The sequence below is a fragment of the Peromyscus maniculatus genome, chromosome 23 (assembly GCF_049852395.1).
Source record: "Peromyscus maniculatus bairdii isolate BWxNUB_F1_BW_parent chromosome 23, HU_Pman_BW_mat_3.1, whole genome shotgun sequence".
Taxonomy (NCBI): Eukaryota; Metazoa; Chordata; class Mammalia; order Rodentia; family Cricetidae; genus Peromyscus; species Peromyscus maniculatus.
Genome location: NC_134874.1, coordinates 6,965,001 through 6,979,364, shown reverse-complemented (window position 1 = coordinate 6,979,364; position 14,364 = coordinate 6,965,001). Strand labels below are relative to the sequence as shown.

At 50.5% G+C, this 14,364-nt stretch overlaps 3 protein-coding genes across 12 annotated transcripts in view; all 3 read right to left on the bottom strand.

Annotated features, from left to right (window-relative positions):
• Nucleotides 1-4,750, bottom strand: part of Gcn1 (GCN1 activator of EIF2AK4) — a 61,247-nt gene extending 56,497 nt beyond the window's left edge. Inside the window, exon 1 of the mRNA XM_006970823.4 lies at nt 4,703-4,750. Coding sequence (XP_006970885.1) covers nt 4,703-4,720 — 18 coding nt within the window. The 5' untranslated portion in view covers nt 4,721-4,750. The remainder of the gene's footprint in view (nt 1-4,702) is intronic.
• Nucleotides 4,751-6,371: 1,621 nt separating this feature from the next.
• On the bottom strand, nt 6,372-10,314 carry Rplp0 (ribosomal protein lateral stalk subunit P0). Its single transcript, XM_076561309.1, has 7 exons — nt 10,294-10,314; nt 9,935-10,036; nt 8,791-9,054; nt 8,513-8,659; nt 8,221-8,406; nt 7,360-7,500; nt 6,372-6,607 (listed from the first exon to the last, which is right to left on the bottom strand). Exons 2-7 carry the CDS (start codon nt 9,986-9,988, stop codon nt 6,446-6,448), a joined length of 954 nt encoding a protein of 317 aa, XP_076417424.1. The 5' UTR covers nt 9,989-10,036; nt 10,294-10,314; the 3' UTR covers nt 6,372-6,445.
• Nucleotides 10,315-14,185: 3,871 nt separating this feature from the next.
• The window catches only part of Pxn (paxillin), a 53,206-nt gene continuing 53,027 nt past the window's right edge, over nt 14,186-14,364 (bottom strand). For all 10 annotated transcript variants that reach the window (XM_076560542.1, XM_076560544.1, XM_076560541.1 and 7 more), the window contains one exon: nt 14,186-14,364. This exon is cut by the window's right edge and continues 1,893 nt beyond it. The gene's annotated coding sequence lies outside the window, so the exon portion shown is untranslated.

The following is a 14,364-nucleotide window of genomic DNA, read 5'->3' as shown; positions in this document are numbered from 1 at the left end:
AAAGGCGCAAAGCTACACAGGGAAACCCTGTCTCGAAAAAAACCAAAAAAAAAAAAAAAAAAAAAGAGAGAGAGATCCTGTCTCAAATAAATAAATAGATGAATGAATGAATGATGGTACTTTTTTCACATGTAAACTATACCTCAAAAATTCAACAAAAACCTGATCCCAGGAAATGGACAATTATTTCAATTAGGCAGAGATCTAGAACTAATCAAAACTAAAAGTGTTGATTTCTGATTTCAGATTAAGTAAATTCAAGACTATGGATAAGACAGAGAGAGAGAGACGAACTAAGTTTGTGGGGGGGAAAAAAGAAGAGTCCAAACCTAAGGACTATGTGCCCAGCATGCTCTCCCTTCCCACCGTCACTCCGACCTCCCAGGGAGAAGGCAGTTCACACGCCATTCTGACAGAACAGTCCCAGCTCTCCTCTCACTAGCTGAGGAAACCAAGTCAAACGCGTCAGCTCTAATCTTCTTTATCGACCTGACGCAGTGAACAGCACTCACCCCATGGGACTGGTATCGAAGGCACAACACTGTGGACTAATACTGCTGTACTTCAAGGGCGGCATCGATAGTCCCGTTCAAGACAGAAGTCGCTGCCTCTTGCAGAGCCAGCGGCCACAGCACCTGTGTTCTCAACCCCAAACTGAAACCAAGCAGGTCTATAAAGGGACACCAACATGCCCACAGCTTCCACATCTGAGTTAGCACGGTGGCAGTCTCTTGCTTCGGGCAGTTTGTGAACATTCTCTGAAACCTGGGAAAACCTGCTCCTGAGCAGTAGACTGCAAAATTCACATGAGCAGGCTGCAGGTCCATGAGGCAATTAAGTTTGAAGTCGGGGTGGGGGGTTGTCGTGGGGGTACTTCAAAGGAAGCCCAAGTAAGTAACATGAGTCAAGGGTGCAGAGACACAGAACAAAGCCTTTGTTTCCACTTTTATTTTGGAGAAGGGCGTTTACGAGTGTGGAAATTAGAGAACCACCTGTAGGAGCTCCACAAGTGGGTGCTGGGTCCTGGGCTTGGTCATCAGGTCTTGCTGCAAGTGGTCTACCCACTGAGGCATCCTCCTGGCCCCTGCTTCTTCTTTCACACTTAAAGTCCTGCTATAATTCTCTTGGCAACGAAGACAACGGCATCCAAACTTGTACATCAACTATTTCTTGCTTTGATATTTTTGGGAGTGTTCTTTGGTTTGTTGGTTTAGTTTGGTTTTCTTGAGACAGGGTCTCTCTTCATAGCCCTAGCTGTCCTGGAACTCACTATATACATCAGGCTGGCCTTGAACTCAGAGAGCTGCCTGCCCACCAGGTGCTGGGAGTAAAGGTGTGCACCACACCTGGCCCTGCTTTGCTATTCTAGGTGGTCTTGGTTTTACTTTCACGTAGGCACACAACCCACGAGTTCTAGGTCCGTCCCCCACGCCTGAGCCTGGCCGGCACCTCAGCACTCACCTCCGTAATTCCAAATAGGGAGGCTTCCTCACACTGGGACTCTTGGCCGCCATCCTCTCACCCCCCCACTCTCTCCATCGCCAGCTGGGGTGGTCAGTGCTCCCACTGTGCACAGACAGGAGGCGCCCTCCAGTTAACGACCTGTGCTCCTCATCCCGCCCAGCACTGCTTCCCTGGAGTTAATAACTGCCCTTTCCACAATCGCCTCTTTGCCTTGTTTTCCCTAATCTTATTCATCATTCCACTCAAACTCTTAATTGTGTGTCTTCATTCCAGAAAATTCTGTCCTTCTCCTGTAGGAGTCTCTGAAGCTTCTGTCTTACTCCAGTCTGGCAGGTGACCGTGTACAGGGTGTAAAACTCCCACCAAGTGTACCCCAGTGTCTGTGCGAAGCACACCCTTCAGTTCAGACAGTTCGAGCAGTGTGAGAAGGTTCTAGCATCATATTCAAGTTTGTCAGGACCCCGAATTCTATACTGAAGCCATTTCCTTCAGAGTCCTGAAGCTACTGGTCTTCTCCACTGAACACTAACCTTTAGCTGTGGCTGTGAAGGCATCAGAACACTTTTGTTGTGTTCAGACAGGGTCTCACTGTGTACCTCGGCCGGCCTCCAACTCCAGGCCTCCTGTGCTGGGATTATAGGAATGCCAACTTGGACTGATCTTTTGGAGGACACCTGGTTTTTCTTTCTAGAAGCTTCTAGATCTTTTTTAAGATTGTGAAATTTCATAGTACTATGCTTTGTTGTGAGTCTATTTTATCCATTGTGCTGAGTCCTCTGGTCTAGAAATACCCATCCACTGGGGAAAAGTTTCTCCAATGACTCTGTTAACAATTTCCTTAGAGACTGACTTAGACGAGTGGTCACAGCACTGGGTCCACAGTACCGGGTTTTATGGTCACCAGAGGGAAAACTTTAGTTTCTTGCCAGAGTGGAAAATCTGGGAATCTGATAGCATCTAAACCTAGGGTTCAAACTCTCCTTAACCCAGTCCCCCTCACTTCCATGATAGCTGACACTATCAACTGCACCTCTCAAAGATCCTGCAGAGGACCTCAGGATGCTTCCTGAGTTCCCCAGCTGATGGATTAGGACTCACTTCCTTGGTGTTCAAAAATCTGCATCTCTCATGTCTTCTTCTGTTTGTTTGTTTGTTTGTTTGTTTGAGACAGGGTTTCACTATGTAGCCCTGGCTATCCTGGAACTCACTTGGTAGCCCAGGCTGGCCTCGAACTCACAGAGATCCACCTGCCTCTGCATCCCCAGTGCTGGGATTAAAGTCATGGGCCACCACCGCCCGGCAAACCTGTATCTCTTATTGTCACTTTCAGGCTTCCAAAAGTTTGCTGCTATTGCCTGTGTTCTCCATGCCCCTCATCTATTTGTTGGGTTTGCTCCTGTGGTGCTGGGGATCCAACACAAGGCCTCGTACATGTCAGACACACATTCTATCACTGAGCCATGACCTCAGCCCTACAACATCCTGCAGGAGAGGTGCGAAGGATGACATCTAGGGGCTAAGGAATGTTAGGCAAGTGTTCTACCACTGAATCACCCACAGGCCAGAAAGAGGGGGGGAGCCGATGGGGGTGTAATGTGTGTGTAGGTCAGAGGACAACTTTCAGGAATCAGTTCTCTCCTTCCACCCAGGGATCTAGCGATCTAACTCAGGCTTGCACAGAGCAAGCACTTTCCCCCTACAGACTACCCTCTGCCTTACAATACAGTAACATTAAACTCCTTTGGGGTTTTTTTCTTTTTCTTTTTCTTTTTTCTGAGACAAGGTTTCTCTGTGTAGCCCTGGCTGTCCTGGAACTTGCTCTGTAGACCAGGCTGGCCTTGAACTTACAGAGATCCACCTGCCTCTGCCTCCTGAGTGCTAAGATTAAAGCCGTGCACCACCACCACCTGGCTGGAGAGAAGATTCTTTTACCCGTGAGTATTAATGTCAAACATTCAATCTCCTAGAAACACTAAAAAGTTTTACTTCTTAGGATTCACTGTGACGCAGCTCTAAACAAATTACCAGCCCCTTCCTCAGGAGACCCTTGCAAAATATCTTTTGAATGTTCAGGTTAAATGGCCCCTCTTTGGTCAGCCTCAAGGCTCAAACATAAAAATCAATTCATCTCACCCCAGAGACCCAAACTGTCTTTTTTGTTTGTTTTTTTTTTTGTTTGTTTGTTTGTTTTTTTTGTTTTTCGAGACAGGGTTTCTCTGTGTAGCTTTGTGCCTTTCCTGGGACTCACTTGGTAGTCCAGGCTGGCCTCGAACTCACAGAGATCCACCTGGCTCTGCCTCCCGAGTGCTGGGATTAAAGGCGTGCGCCACCACCGCCCGGCCAAACTGTCTTTTAAATACCAGTTTCTGCCAGGCAGGGTAATCCCAGCACTCAGAAGGCACGGGCTACAAGTTCAATGGCAGCTTGATCTACATTTTTTTTTGAGTTGTGTGTGGGGAGGGGGTGGAATAAGGAAAGTTTCTTTTCCCTCTTTATATTCTTTTCATCCTTTCACGCGGCTACAAAAGAGGCTGGGATGGAAAAAGGGGGGTGTCTTCAACCGCTCCCTGAACTGCAAGGGTACCCACGGGTGTTGTTAACACTCAAAGGTGACAAAACCCCTCCTAGGTGAAGGGACCCAGTACCAAGCAACCAAACTACACGGAGCCCTACTACCTTGCCTCAGGAAATCTCCCCAACGACCCCATGACACAGAAATTATTTCAACAGCATTTTACGTTATACAAAGACTGAAACTTAAGAGGGGGAATGTCATTTCTCTCCTGCCTCCGAGAAACCCAACGGGCCGAGCCTCAGCGCCAACCCCGTGTGGACATAAAGGCTACAATGCTAGGTGGCCGCACAGATGGGGGGACGACGACGACGACGACTCTGCACCGCCCCGCGACTCACGATCCCGGGGCTCTGGGAAACCGTGGCACACCCCGAGGGGAAGCCCTGCCACCGCCCGGGGCGGGAGCAGGCCCAGCGGAGCGCCCGCTGCTCCAAAGCCAAGCCGAAGCCCCGGACTCCCCGAGCCCCAGCCAGGGTCGCTGTGCTCGCCCGGGCCGAGCCGAGCGTCCAGCTGGGAGGCGCCCGGCGCCCGCCGCCTCTTCCTGCGGCCTCCGCCGCCGTCCGCCCCGCCACCTCGGAGCCCGCGCTCCCGCCGCCGCCGCCGCCACCACCCGCGCTCCGGCCCCGCCATCCGCCGCGTTGGCCCCGCGGCCGCCCGCCTCACCTGCGTGTCCGCCGCCATCCTGCCGGCGCCCACTCCGGAACCGCTTCCGGAGCGCTTCCGGGTCATGGAGGAGGGCCCACGCGGCCAAGCGACGCCTGGCGCCCCCGGGCGGGAGGGCGGCCACAGCCAGGTCGTGCGCTGCAGCCCCGGGATGCAGGCTTCTCTCGGCCTGAGCTCAGGGGAGATGCCGTGCAGCTGCGGCGGCGTCGGCGATCCCGGGTCCAGCCCCGACGCCCCCATCGGGCGGACCCTGCAGGGTCTGCGCCCCTCGGCGGCGGCGGAGGCACTGAATGCCGCTCCCTGGGCTCCGGGAACGGAACCCGGAGAGCTCGTGTCCGGTCCTGCAGTCCAGAGAGGACTTGGAGGTTAGAACAGGTGGATGAGGGCCAGGGGAGGGATGCAGGGATGCCTGGGGAATTGCTGCTGCAGGGGTAAGGGGCAGGGGTAAGGAAGAGTTCCATGTCTTTGGAGGTTTAATTTTTACTTGGACTCTGTATGCCTCTGTATGCTTTGGAGGACGCGGTCTCCAAGGCTACTTAAGTCTTGGCCCTCAGCAGTGGATTTCAAACTATTGACACGTAGTTAAAACAAGTTAACTCGCCGGGCGGTGGTGGCGCACGCCTTTAATCGCAGCACTTGGGAGGCAGAGGCAGGTGGATGTCTGTGAATTCGAGGCCAGCCTGGTCTACAAAGTGAGTTCCAGGAAAGGCGCAAAGCTACACAGAGAAACCCTGTCTCGAAAAACCAAAAAATAAATAAATAAATAAAACAAGTTAACTATACAGGTCTGTAGTGAATAAAACACAAACTTTATAACTAATACCAATACGGTATATGAATTAGATCTCCAGCCAGTTTCTAGTTTGTACCCTCACAACTAGAACCTGAACTATATATACTACCTGCTTAGTGGCCAGTTATCAACTGTCCCTGTATTCAAGCAAGCCCAATTGAATATTTATTCCATCTTAATGTACTTGGAAAAAACAGTCAACCCTCTGTATTCTACATCCAGATCCAACTGCACATCTAAAATACAAAATTCATTAGTGCCAAACACTGAGGTAACTATAACTGCTGCACCCATTTGAGTGGAGGAGGATCAGTTTCTGCACCAACCTAGTTACAGTGCCTAATCCCAAAATACTATGGGGCTGAAGAGGTAGATTGCTGTGAGCTAAGGAGCTCAATCTGACTGATGTGGATGCGCCTGAGCTACATGCAAATTTCACCAAAACCATGACTCTCTGGAATTTCAACCTGTTACCACCCCTAGCTCAAATCCAGCATTTTACTCCTGCCTCAGCCTACAGGCTGGGGTTTCAGACCGGTTCCTCAGCCTGAGTGTTTGGCCTTCAGACCAAGCACTTATGAACTTGATTGAACACCCACTAGCTTTGATATCCTATTAAATCGAGATCAGTTCTTGATAAAGGTTCAACTTTTCAAAGTTGGCATTTGTAATTGGTGATCTTCCAATATATTCACCATTGGTAAGGGGAACTACTGTAAGATAAAAAGGCCAGGCTTGACTTAACAGTGAGAGACCCTGTCTCAAAAATAATTTAGGAACAAAGATTATGCCAACAAAGTATATCAAACACAAAGGTTTTTGTTTTTTAACTCTTTCAGGTTCCTAAACCTGAGGACACAAAATAAATCCAGGCAATTTTAACAGAAGTATCTTTTATTTATTTCCATGTTTCTCAAATTAAGCTGGCTGAGTTGGTTGTTTTGAGGGGATTAGTCAAAGAGACCAAATCCCATATCCTCATCTGATTCCTCCGACTCTTCCTTGGCTTCAGCCTTGGCTGGGGCTGCAGCAGCAGCAGGAGCAGCAGTGGTGGCGGCAGCCACAGGGGCAGCAGCCGCGAAGGCAGATGGATCAGCCAAGAAGGCCTTGACCTTGAAGAAGAGAAGAGGGTCAATGGGATCTTGCCACCCACTCCAACCACCCACTCCCTGCCTGCCTGTGTGTGGCTCCCACTCAACAAGGTCCCAGCCGGGCAAGCTTTCCTGTGTAGCAGTTACCCATCAGGAGGTACTAAGTATAGGCTTTGGGGCGGGGACAGAAACTGCCCAGCTTTTAAAACTCTTTGGGGTCTGTCATTTTAATGTGAGAACATGCAGACCCTTGACCCCCATCTCTAAAATACATTTACCCCCTTTTTTTTATTAAGGACCCCACTATGTATGCATAGTTCAGGGCAGACTCAAACTTACAGTACCCTGCTTTCAAAAGTGAACTCTTAAAAACTGGACTGGGGTCAACAGTAGTGGACCACACCCTTAATCCCAGCGCTGAGGCAGATGGATCTCTGTGAGGCAAACCTAGCTCCAGGCCAGCCAGTCTCAAAAATCAAAAGTGTACTGGGGATCTATTAATACCTCGGTTGGTAGAGGGCTCATCTAGCAGGGAAGGAAGCCCCAGCACTGGTAAAATGAGCCCAAACCTAGTGGTGCATATACTTATAATCTTGGCATTTGGATCCAAGGTCACCCAACTACGTAGTTTAAGACCAGCTTTGGCTACTTTAAACTGTCTTACCTAAAGGTACCTATTGTATAAAAAAATGGAATATGAATTCACTAACTCAGCAGCCTGCCATTTGTCACCCTGATGTCAAGCCACTATGGTCCTGGAAGAGTATCTTTACCTTTTCAGCAAGTGGGAAGGTGTACTCAGTCTCCACAGACAAAGCCAGAACCCGCTTGTACCCATTGATGATAGAGTGCGGCACTGAGGCAACAGTCGGGTAACCAATCTGCAGACAAACACTGGCAACATTTCGGACGCCCTGCACGAGAGAAGAAACAAAAAATGACATGTAAGCTCACACCAGATGCTCCTGGAAGGCCAGACTCATCAGTTTATGTTTACCTTACTCCAATCCTGGGTGTTCCATGTACCATTTACTGCCTTTTTTTTTTTAATCTAAGCTGTTAACATGGTTACTGAGCACTATCAGACACAATCGTTAAACTACTTCCAGATGTAACTTGCCAATAAGTAAACTTCTTTTAAGTAGAACCACTTGCAGTAACAGTTATTCCTTGGATGAGGGCCCACGACCCACTGCAGGTCCCAGAATCCAGTTCAAGTTCCTTATATGTAAACTGGTATGACTTCGCATACTCTACACATCCTCCTGCAGACCTATGAAGGATGTTACTTCCAACTCACAACAGACACTTTTAGACCTGCTCAGTTCATCTTTCAATCACTTAGTGTACTCATTTCTCCTTGAACTCACGCCTCCTGCATGAGAGCCTCCCTCTCTAGCACAGAAAACAGTTTCTTCTCAAGATCGCCTGGTTACTGGTTGATCAGGTGTTGAGACAGGGTCTCTTACATGGACCTGGTGGTCCTGGGACTCACTATGTAGGCCAGGATAGCCTTAAACTCACAACAGCTGGCCTGCCTCCGCTGAGATTAAAGATGCAGGCCAGCACACTATCACAGGTTATATATAAAAACCTTTGGGTCCCAGCCTTTGGGGAAGGAGCGGGTGGCCCACCTCCAGGAAGCGGGAGTGCAGCGTCTGCTCTGTGATGTCGAGCACTTCCGGGTTGTAAATGCTGCCGTTGTCGAACACCTGCTGGATGATCAGCCCGAAGGAGAAGGGCGAGATGTTGAGCATGTTCAGCAGTGTGGCTTCACTGGCACCTACTTTGTCTCCAGTTTTTATCAGCTGCACATCACTCTAGGGAACGAGAGAAGAACACCAGGCAGTTACCATCTAGACGTACAATGAGTAGACCACAGCCTCCAAATGACCAACCCTCTCAATGTCAAGCTGCTCTACTCACCAGAATTTCAATGGTGCCCCTGGAGATTTTAGTGGTGATGCCTAAAGCCTGGAAGAAGGAGGTCTTCTCGGGCCCCAGACCAGTGTTCTGGGCTGGCACAGTGACCTCACACGGGGCGATGGCACCAGCACGGGCAGCCGCCGGCACCTGGACAGAAGACATTCAACAGTGAGGTCCCTCCACTGATAAACACGAGGACCTGATTAACTCCACTGATAAATATGAGGACCTGATTAACTCCACTGATAAACATCACCCAGTCTGATTCTCCCCCTTACCTTATTGGCCAGCAGCATGTCCCTAATCTCCGTGAGGTCCTCCTTGGTGAACACAAAACCCACATTACCCCGGATATGAGGTAACAGTTTCTCCAGAGCTGGGTTGTTCTCCAGGTGCCCCCGGATGGCCTTGCGCATCATGGTGTTCTTGCCCATCAGCACCACAGCCTTCCCTCGCAGGGACATGCGGATCTGCTGCATCTGCTTGGAGCCCACATTGTCTGCTCCCACAATGAAGCATTTTGGGTAATCATCCAGAAGTTGCTATAAAACAAGCCAGGAAGAAATCGGAAGTTGAGAGGAAACAAAAAAATAGCAGACACCAACCCCCTCCCCTACCCCTCTTCCTTCATGCTTCCAAAATGAAACCGACACTTCAGCCACCTGAGCCTAACAAGGTCACATTTGATCCCGACTTCTTGCTGGTTATGAGTGGCACAGACTAAACTTCTGAGAGGTAGCCAAACATGACCCTTTAGCTGGGCGTGGTGGCACATACCTGCCATGCCGGTTGAGGCCTAATTGCTAACTGCAGGCCAGCCTGAGCTACATGGGGAAGCCCTACCTCAAAAAGTTGTATTTAGTTTTAACTTTTAAATAAGGCATGCCTGGTTGACTAAAATGATCCAGGGGAGAGCCAGAGTTACCGCACAGAAAACCAACAACTGCGGAGCTATTCGGGGGAACTTATGTTGTGAATATACAAGTTCCGGTCCCCAAAGATCCTGTGTCCAAAACTCGTCATGGTAAACAAAGGAGACTAAACCACAGGCTAATGCCCACAAAGGCCGGCAGCTGATCTGACCCGGAACCACTCCAGAGGGCTTTTGTAGCAAGTCGCTGGACACCAGCTCTGACGGGTCGGGTTCTCTGGTGTGCAGCGTGCCGCCTTACCATGAGTCACCCCTCGCCTCAGCTCTTTGCACAGACGGCAGGCGTTCTACGGGGTGAGCCACACGGTGAGGGAGCTAGCTAGTTCTGCAACAGGGGGAAGCCACACCGGGGACCCACGACAGACAGGGTTTCTCCAGACAGCCTAATCCCGTGGGAGCGCCCGCCGACAGGCTGACCGACGGCGGCCCAGGGAGAGCCCCGGGCGGACGCGGCCGGCCCACGGCCCGTGCACGGCCCGCTCGGCACTTACGATGATCTTAAGGAAGTAGTTGGACTTCCAGGTCGCCCTGTCTTCCCTGGGCATCACGGCGGTGCGTCAGGGATTGCCACGCGGGGTTTAAAGACGATGTCACTGGGGAGAGAAGGGCAGCGTGAGCCCGGCCTCCCCGACGCCAGTCCCCGGCCCGAGGCCTAGGCCGAGCGAGCGAGCGGGTCGGCCACGCGGGGCCTGGGCCCGAGGAGGCCGCCGCCGAGAGCGCGGGCGAGGCCGCCGGCGGGGCGGGGAAGCCCGGGCCCCGCTCACCGCGCCCCGAGCCCCCCGCTCCCGACCCCACCCACAGTCCCCACGCCCCGGCCGCCCTCCCACCGACACGCGCGGCAGAGCCTGACCTCCGAGGAGGACGCCTGGCGAGAGAACGGCCGCGCGCCCGCCTGCCTTTTATATGGGCACTGGGAGGGCGCCAGTCCATACCTATTGCACACCTATTGGCTGGCGTCGTCAACCTCACCAAATTAACGTGGGCAGCCATTGGGTGACGCCGCTGCCACTCAAGCGAGTAGCGTAAGGACTGCATCTCGCCTCGGTGTTAGAGGCGAGCTCCCGCCGCTGCTGCCCTCTGCTGGGCTGGAGCCGACTTGCAGCGTCACCGGACTAGTACAGCAAACAGTGCTGAGAAACGTCTCTTAATCTTCCTTTCAAAACCTAAATCAGGGGCGGGCGGTGGTGGCGCACGCCTTTAATTCCAGCACTCGGGAGGCAGAGGCAGGTGGATCTCCGTGAGTTCGAGGCCAGCCTGGTGTACAGAGTGAGTTCCAGGAAAGGCGCAAAGCTACGCAGAGAAACCCTGTCTCGAAAAACAAAACAAACAAAAAAACCTACGTCCTCATCCGCACAAAACTCATCAAAGGTCCCTGTTTTCTCTGAATAAAAGCCCGGCGGTCGGTGGTGGCGCACGCCTTTAATCCCAGTACTGGGGAGGCAGAGCCAGGTGGATCTCTGTGAGTTCAAGACCAGCCTGGGCTACAGAGCGAGATCCAGGACAGGCACCAAAACTACACAGAGAAACTCTGTCTCGAAAATGTACAAGGTTGGCCGGGCAGCGGTGGCGCACGCCTTTAAACCCAGCACTCGGGAGGCAGAGCCAGGCGGATCTCTGTGAGTTCGAGGCCAGCCTGGTCTCCAAAGCAAGTTCCAGGAAAGGCGCAAAGCTACACAGAGAGACCCTGTCTCGAAAAACCCAAAAAAAAAAAAAAAAATGTTGATTTGCAATAAAAATTAAAAAAAAAATGTACAAGGTCGTACACGACTGCTCCCACCTTCACCCTGCAATCTTGTCTCTTGCTTTCTTACCGAAGCATCTGTTTTTAGCCTGATCTCTGCGGTTTTTCCAGAGCATGCCCTTATTTCAGGGCTTTTGCCCAACTTTTCCATCTTCCTGGAATGGTGCTGTCCAGGATCTGCTTCATCTTCCTCATCTACCTCCACCAAGTCGTGCTGCAAATGCCATCTACTTGACGAGACTTGCCCTGACCCTTGATTTCAACTTTTTTTTAAAAAAGGAATATCTTTTCTTTCTTTCTTTCTTTCTTTCTTTCTTTCTTTCTTTCTTTCTTTCTTTCTTTCTTTCTTTCTTTCTTTTTCTTTCTTTTTTTTTTTTTGAAGATTTATTTTATTATGTATACAGTGTTCTGTCTGCATGTATGCCTGCACACCAGAAAAGGACACCAGATCTCATTATAGACAGTTGTGAACCACCATCTGGTTACTGGGAATTGAACTCAGGACCTCTGGAAGAACAGCCAGTGCTCTTAACTTCTGAGCCATCTCTCCAGCCCTTGATTTCAAATTTTAAGAGGTGGAAAAAAAAATCAGGCCAGGCGGTGGTGGCGCACGCCTTTAATCCCAGCACTCAGGAGGCAGAGCCAGGTGGATCTCTATGAGCTTGAGGCCAGCCTGGTCTACAAAGCGAGTTCCAGGAAAGGCGCAAAGCTACAGAGAAACCCTGTCTCGAAAAACCAAAAAAAAAAAAAAAAAAAAAAAAAAAAAAAAAAAAAAAAATCAAGCCTACCGCTCACTCCTCCGCCTTCTCCCACAGCACTTAAACTGCTTACACCGTCTACTCACTGTATAATTTACCACAATCTGTTTCTCAGCCTCTCCTTGCAGGAATGTAAGTGCCATGAAGGCAGCTGTTTTGTCTTGCGCCTCCAGACAAGAGGCATGTAAGTTATTTGTTGAATGGAGAATGCAGGGTGGCCAGATGACCTGGATCCCTGACTTGGTTCTGCCGCTTGCCATACCGTCTTAGGAAGTGCTTCCGCTCTGCTTACCACCTGCCTGTCTCCCTCATTTGTAACAGGAGCCCGAGAAAATCAATACATGAGCTTCTTTCATTATATACGTCCATTCAACATTTATTTGGATAGTTGTTTTGCTTTTTCTTTGAGACAGTCTGACTCTGTAGCCTGACCCAGTCTTCCACTGATATTCCTGCCTCAAGCTCCCCAATCACTACATGCTCCACCACAGAAAGCTCAAGACACGGGTGTTCGTGAAAGATCCTAAGGCCAGGAGGGCTTTTCTTCCCATCTCCTTGACTTCCCCGAGCAAGTCGGAAATCTCCAGTGAGGGTATCCAGGCCGTATGTGACCAACTAACATTTGCTGCAGTTGTGGGCCCCAGTTCTGCGTCTCGAAATGTTGCCCTAGGCTCGCAAGGGTGGGGCTTGGGGTTCTCATGTCCGGTCCCACCAGTTTGAGCTGCTTTCACAGGCATGAAGCCATGTTTTCCCACCGCAGTTCCCAACCCCGACGACACAGCCTCGGAGCGTCACAAACACATGCACCCCAGCCCCCATCCAGGTAGAGTCTACTGGAGTAGGACCCGGGAATGTGTGGGTTTTTTTTTTAAGATTTTATGTGTTTATGTGTTTGTGTGCCCGTGTAAATGTAAGCCACAAGAGTGAAGCCGCCCAAGGAGGTCAGAGCCTCCGGAGTTACAGGTATTTGTCAGCTGTCAGTCATTGACCCCGGGAACTGAACTCAGAGCCTTGGGAAGAGCAGTACTTATTCTTAACTGCTGAGCCAGCTCTCCAGACCCATGAGTAAATAAATGAATATATATATTGGGGCGGGGAGGCCGGTATTGAGCCTAGGGCCTTGTTCATGCTAGGCAAGCAGCCTACTGTTTTAAGCATCCCAGTGCCTTTGAAGATCAGCCCAGTTTGAGAACTGCTGGAGTCACTGACTGATGAGGTCGCTCTTAATGACAGCGTTTCTGCACGATCGGCAGGCACTGTGCTAAGTACTGGTGCGCGCTGCCGACGTTACTGTCTCCCTCAATCCTGAGGTGCACTATTTTAATGAGAACACTCCCAAAGGTTAAACCACCCGGTATTTCAGAAGTACGATCTAGGGACAGGTTCAAAGCCTCACTGTGCTACAGTCAACCAAAGCCTACGTCTGTTTTCCTCTAAATGCATTTTTCCAAGTGCAGACACACAATAATGGCACATTTCCAAGGACTTGCTGGCCCTGACAATATAAATACCATCTCTAATTGTAGGATACCAATATAACATCATGCCATGAAGCCATTAGAAATTACGCAAATCTATATCCAGTGGCATGGGAAAGTATCCATAATGCATGACTGAGAAAGCCAATCAGCATTTCTATAAGGATGGATCCAGCAAGGGTTGAAAAAATAAACCAAGTCATTCTCTCCGAGCGGGTGTTGAAGGTCACGGTCACTTCCAAGCTCCTTGTGGTAATCACATCCAGAACAGCATTTACTATATTGCCTGGAAACCTGATCCAAAGGACAGGGCAAACTGTGAAGCCACAGCGTAGGGCGGAATGGAACCATCCAGTTTGGGGGCCCAGAGAGCTGACAAGAGAAAGCGTGCATATATGGACGTGACCACAAGGGGGCAGGAGAGGCTGAGCAGCAGCAGGAAGTCTGTGGCATTCCAGAGAGTTTAGACCAAGGTGGTGTTGCCTGGGGCCTGGTGATTTCCTTCCTCTCCTAGATCAGTGAGTGGAAGGCCACCCACAGGCCAAGAGGGGACACCCTAGAGCAGGGCCTGCCCCTGTGGGCGCAGTACAGCTCATAGTGGAACCAGTAGGACCCAGGGCCACAGGCGAGCTCCCAGGATCCCATTCTCCGGCTTTTGGACCTCCAGTGAGGGCACGTCAGTGATTTGCCTTCTTTCCGTGACTCTTCTGAGTCTAGAGAGATTTGGGTTTCTAGATCAAATGTCCAAGAAATAGCACCAGCACGGGCGAAAATAACGGCAAACTTTATTGGCATAAATCACAGGAATTGAAATGGAAAAAGCCAGGTTAGAAGTTTATAAGAAAAAAGTCAAATGATCACATATCCATTGACCCAGAGGATGGCCCTCCAGATACCCGTCTCTCCTTGGAGAGGGGCCTGGAGCAGACCACTGTAAACAGAGC

Coding starts and splice junctions, on each gene's coding strand:
- Rplp0 (XM_076561309.1), bottom strand. CDS start 9,988: ATGCCCAGGGAAGACAGGGCGACCTGGAAGTCCAACTACTTCCTTAAG. Junction 9,055..9,934: donor ACTACTTCCTTAAGATCATC/GTAAGTGCCGAG, acceptor CTTGTTTTATAG/CAACTTCTGGATGATTACCC. Junction 8,660..8,790: donor ACATGCTGCTGGCCAATAAG/GTAAGGGGGAGA, acceptor TCTTCTGTCCAG/GTGCCGGCGGCTGCCCGTGC.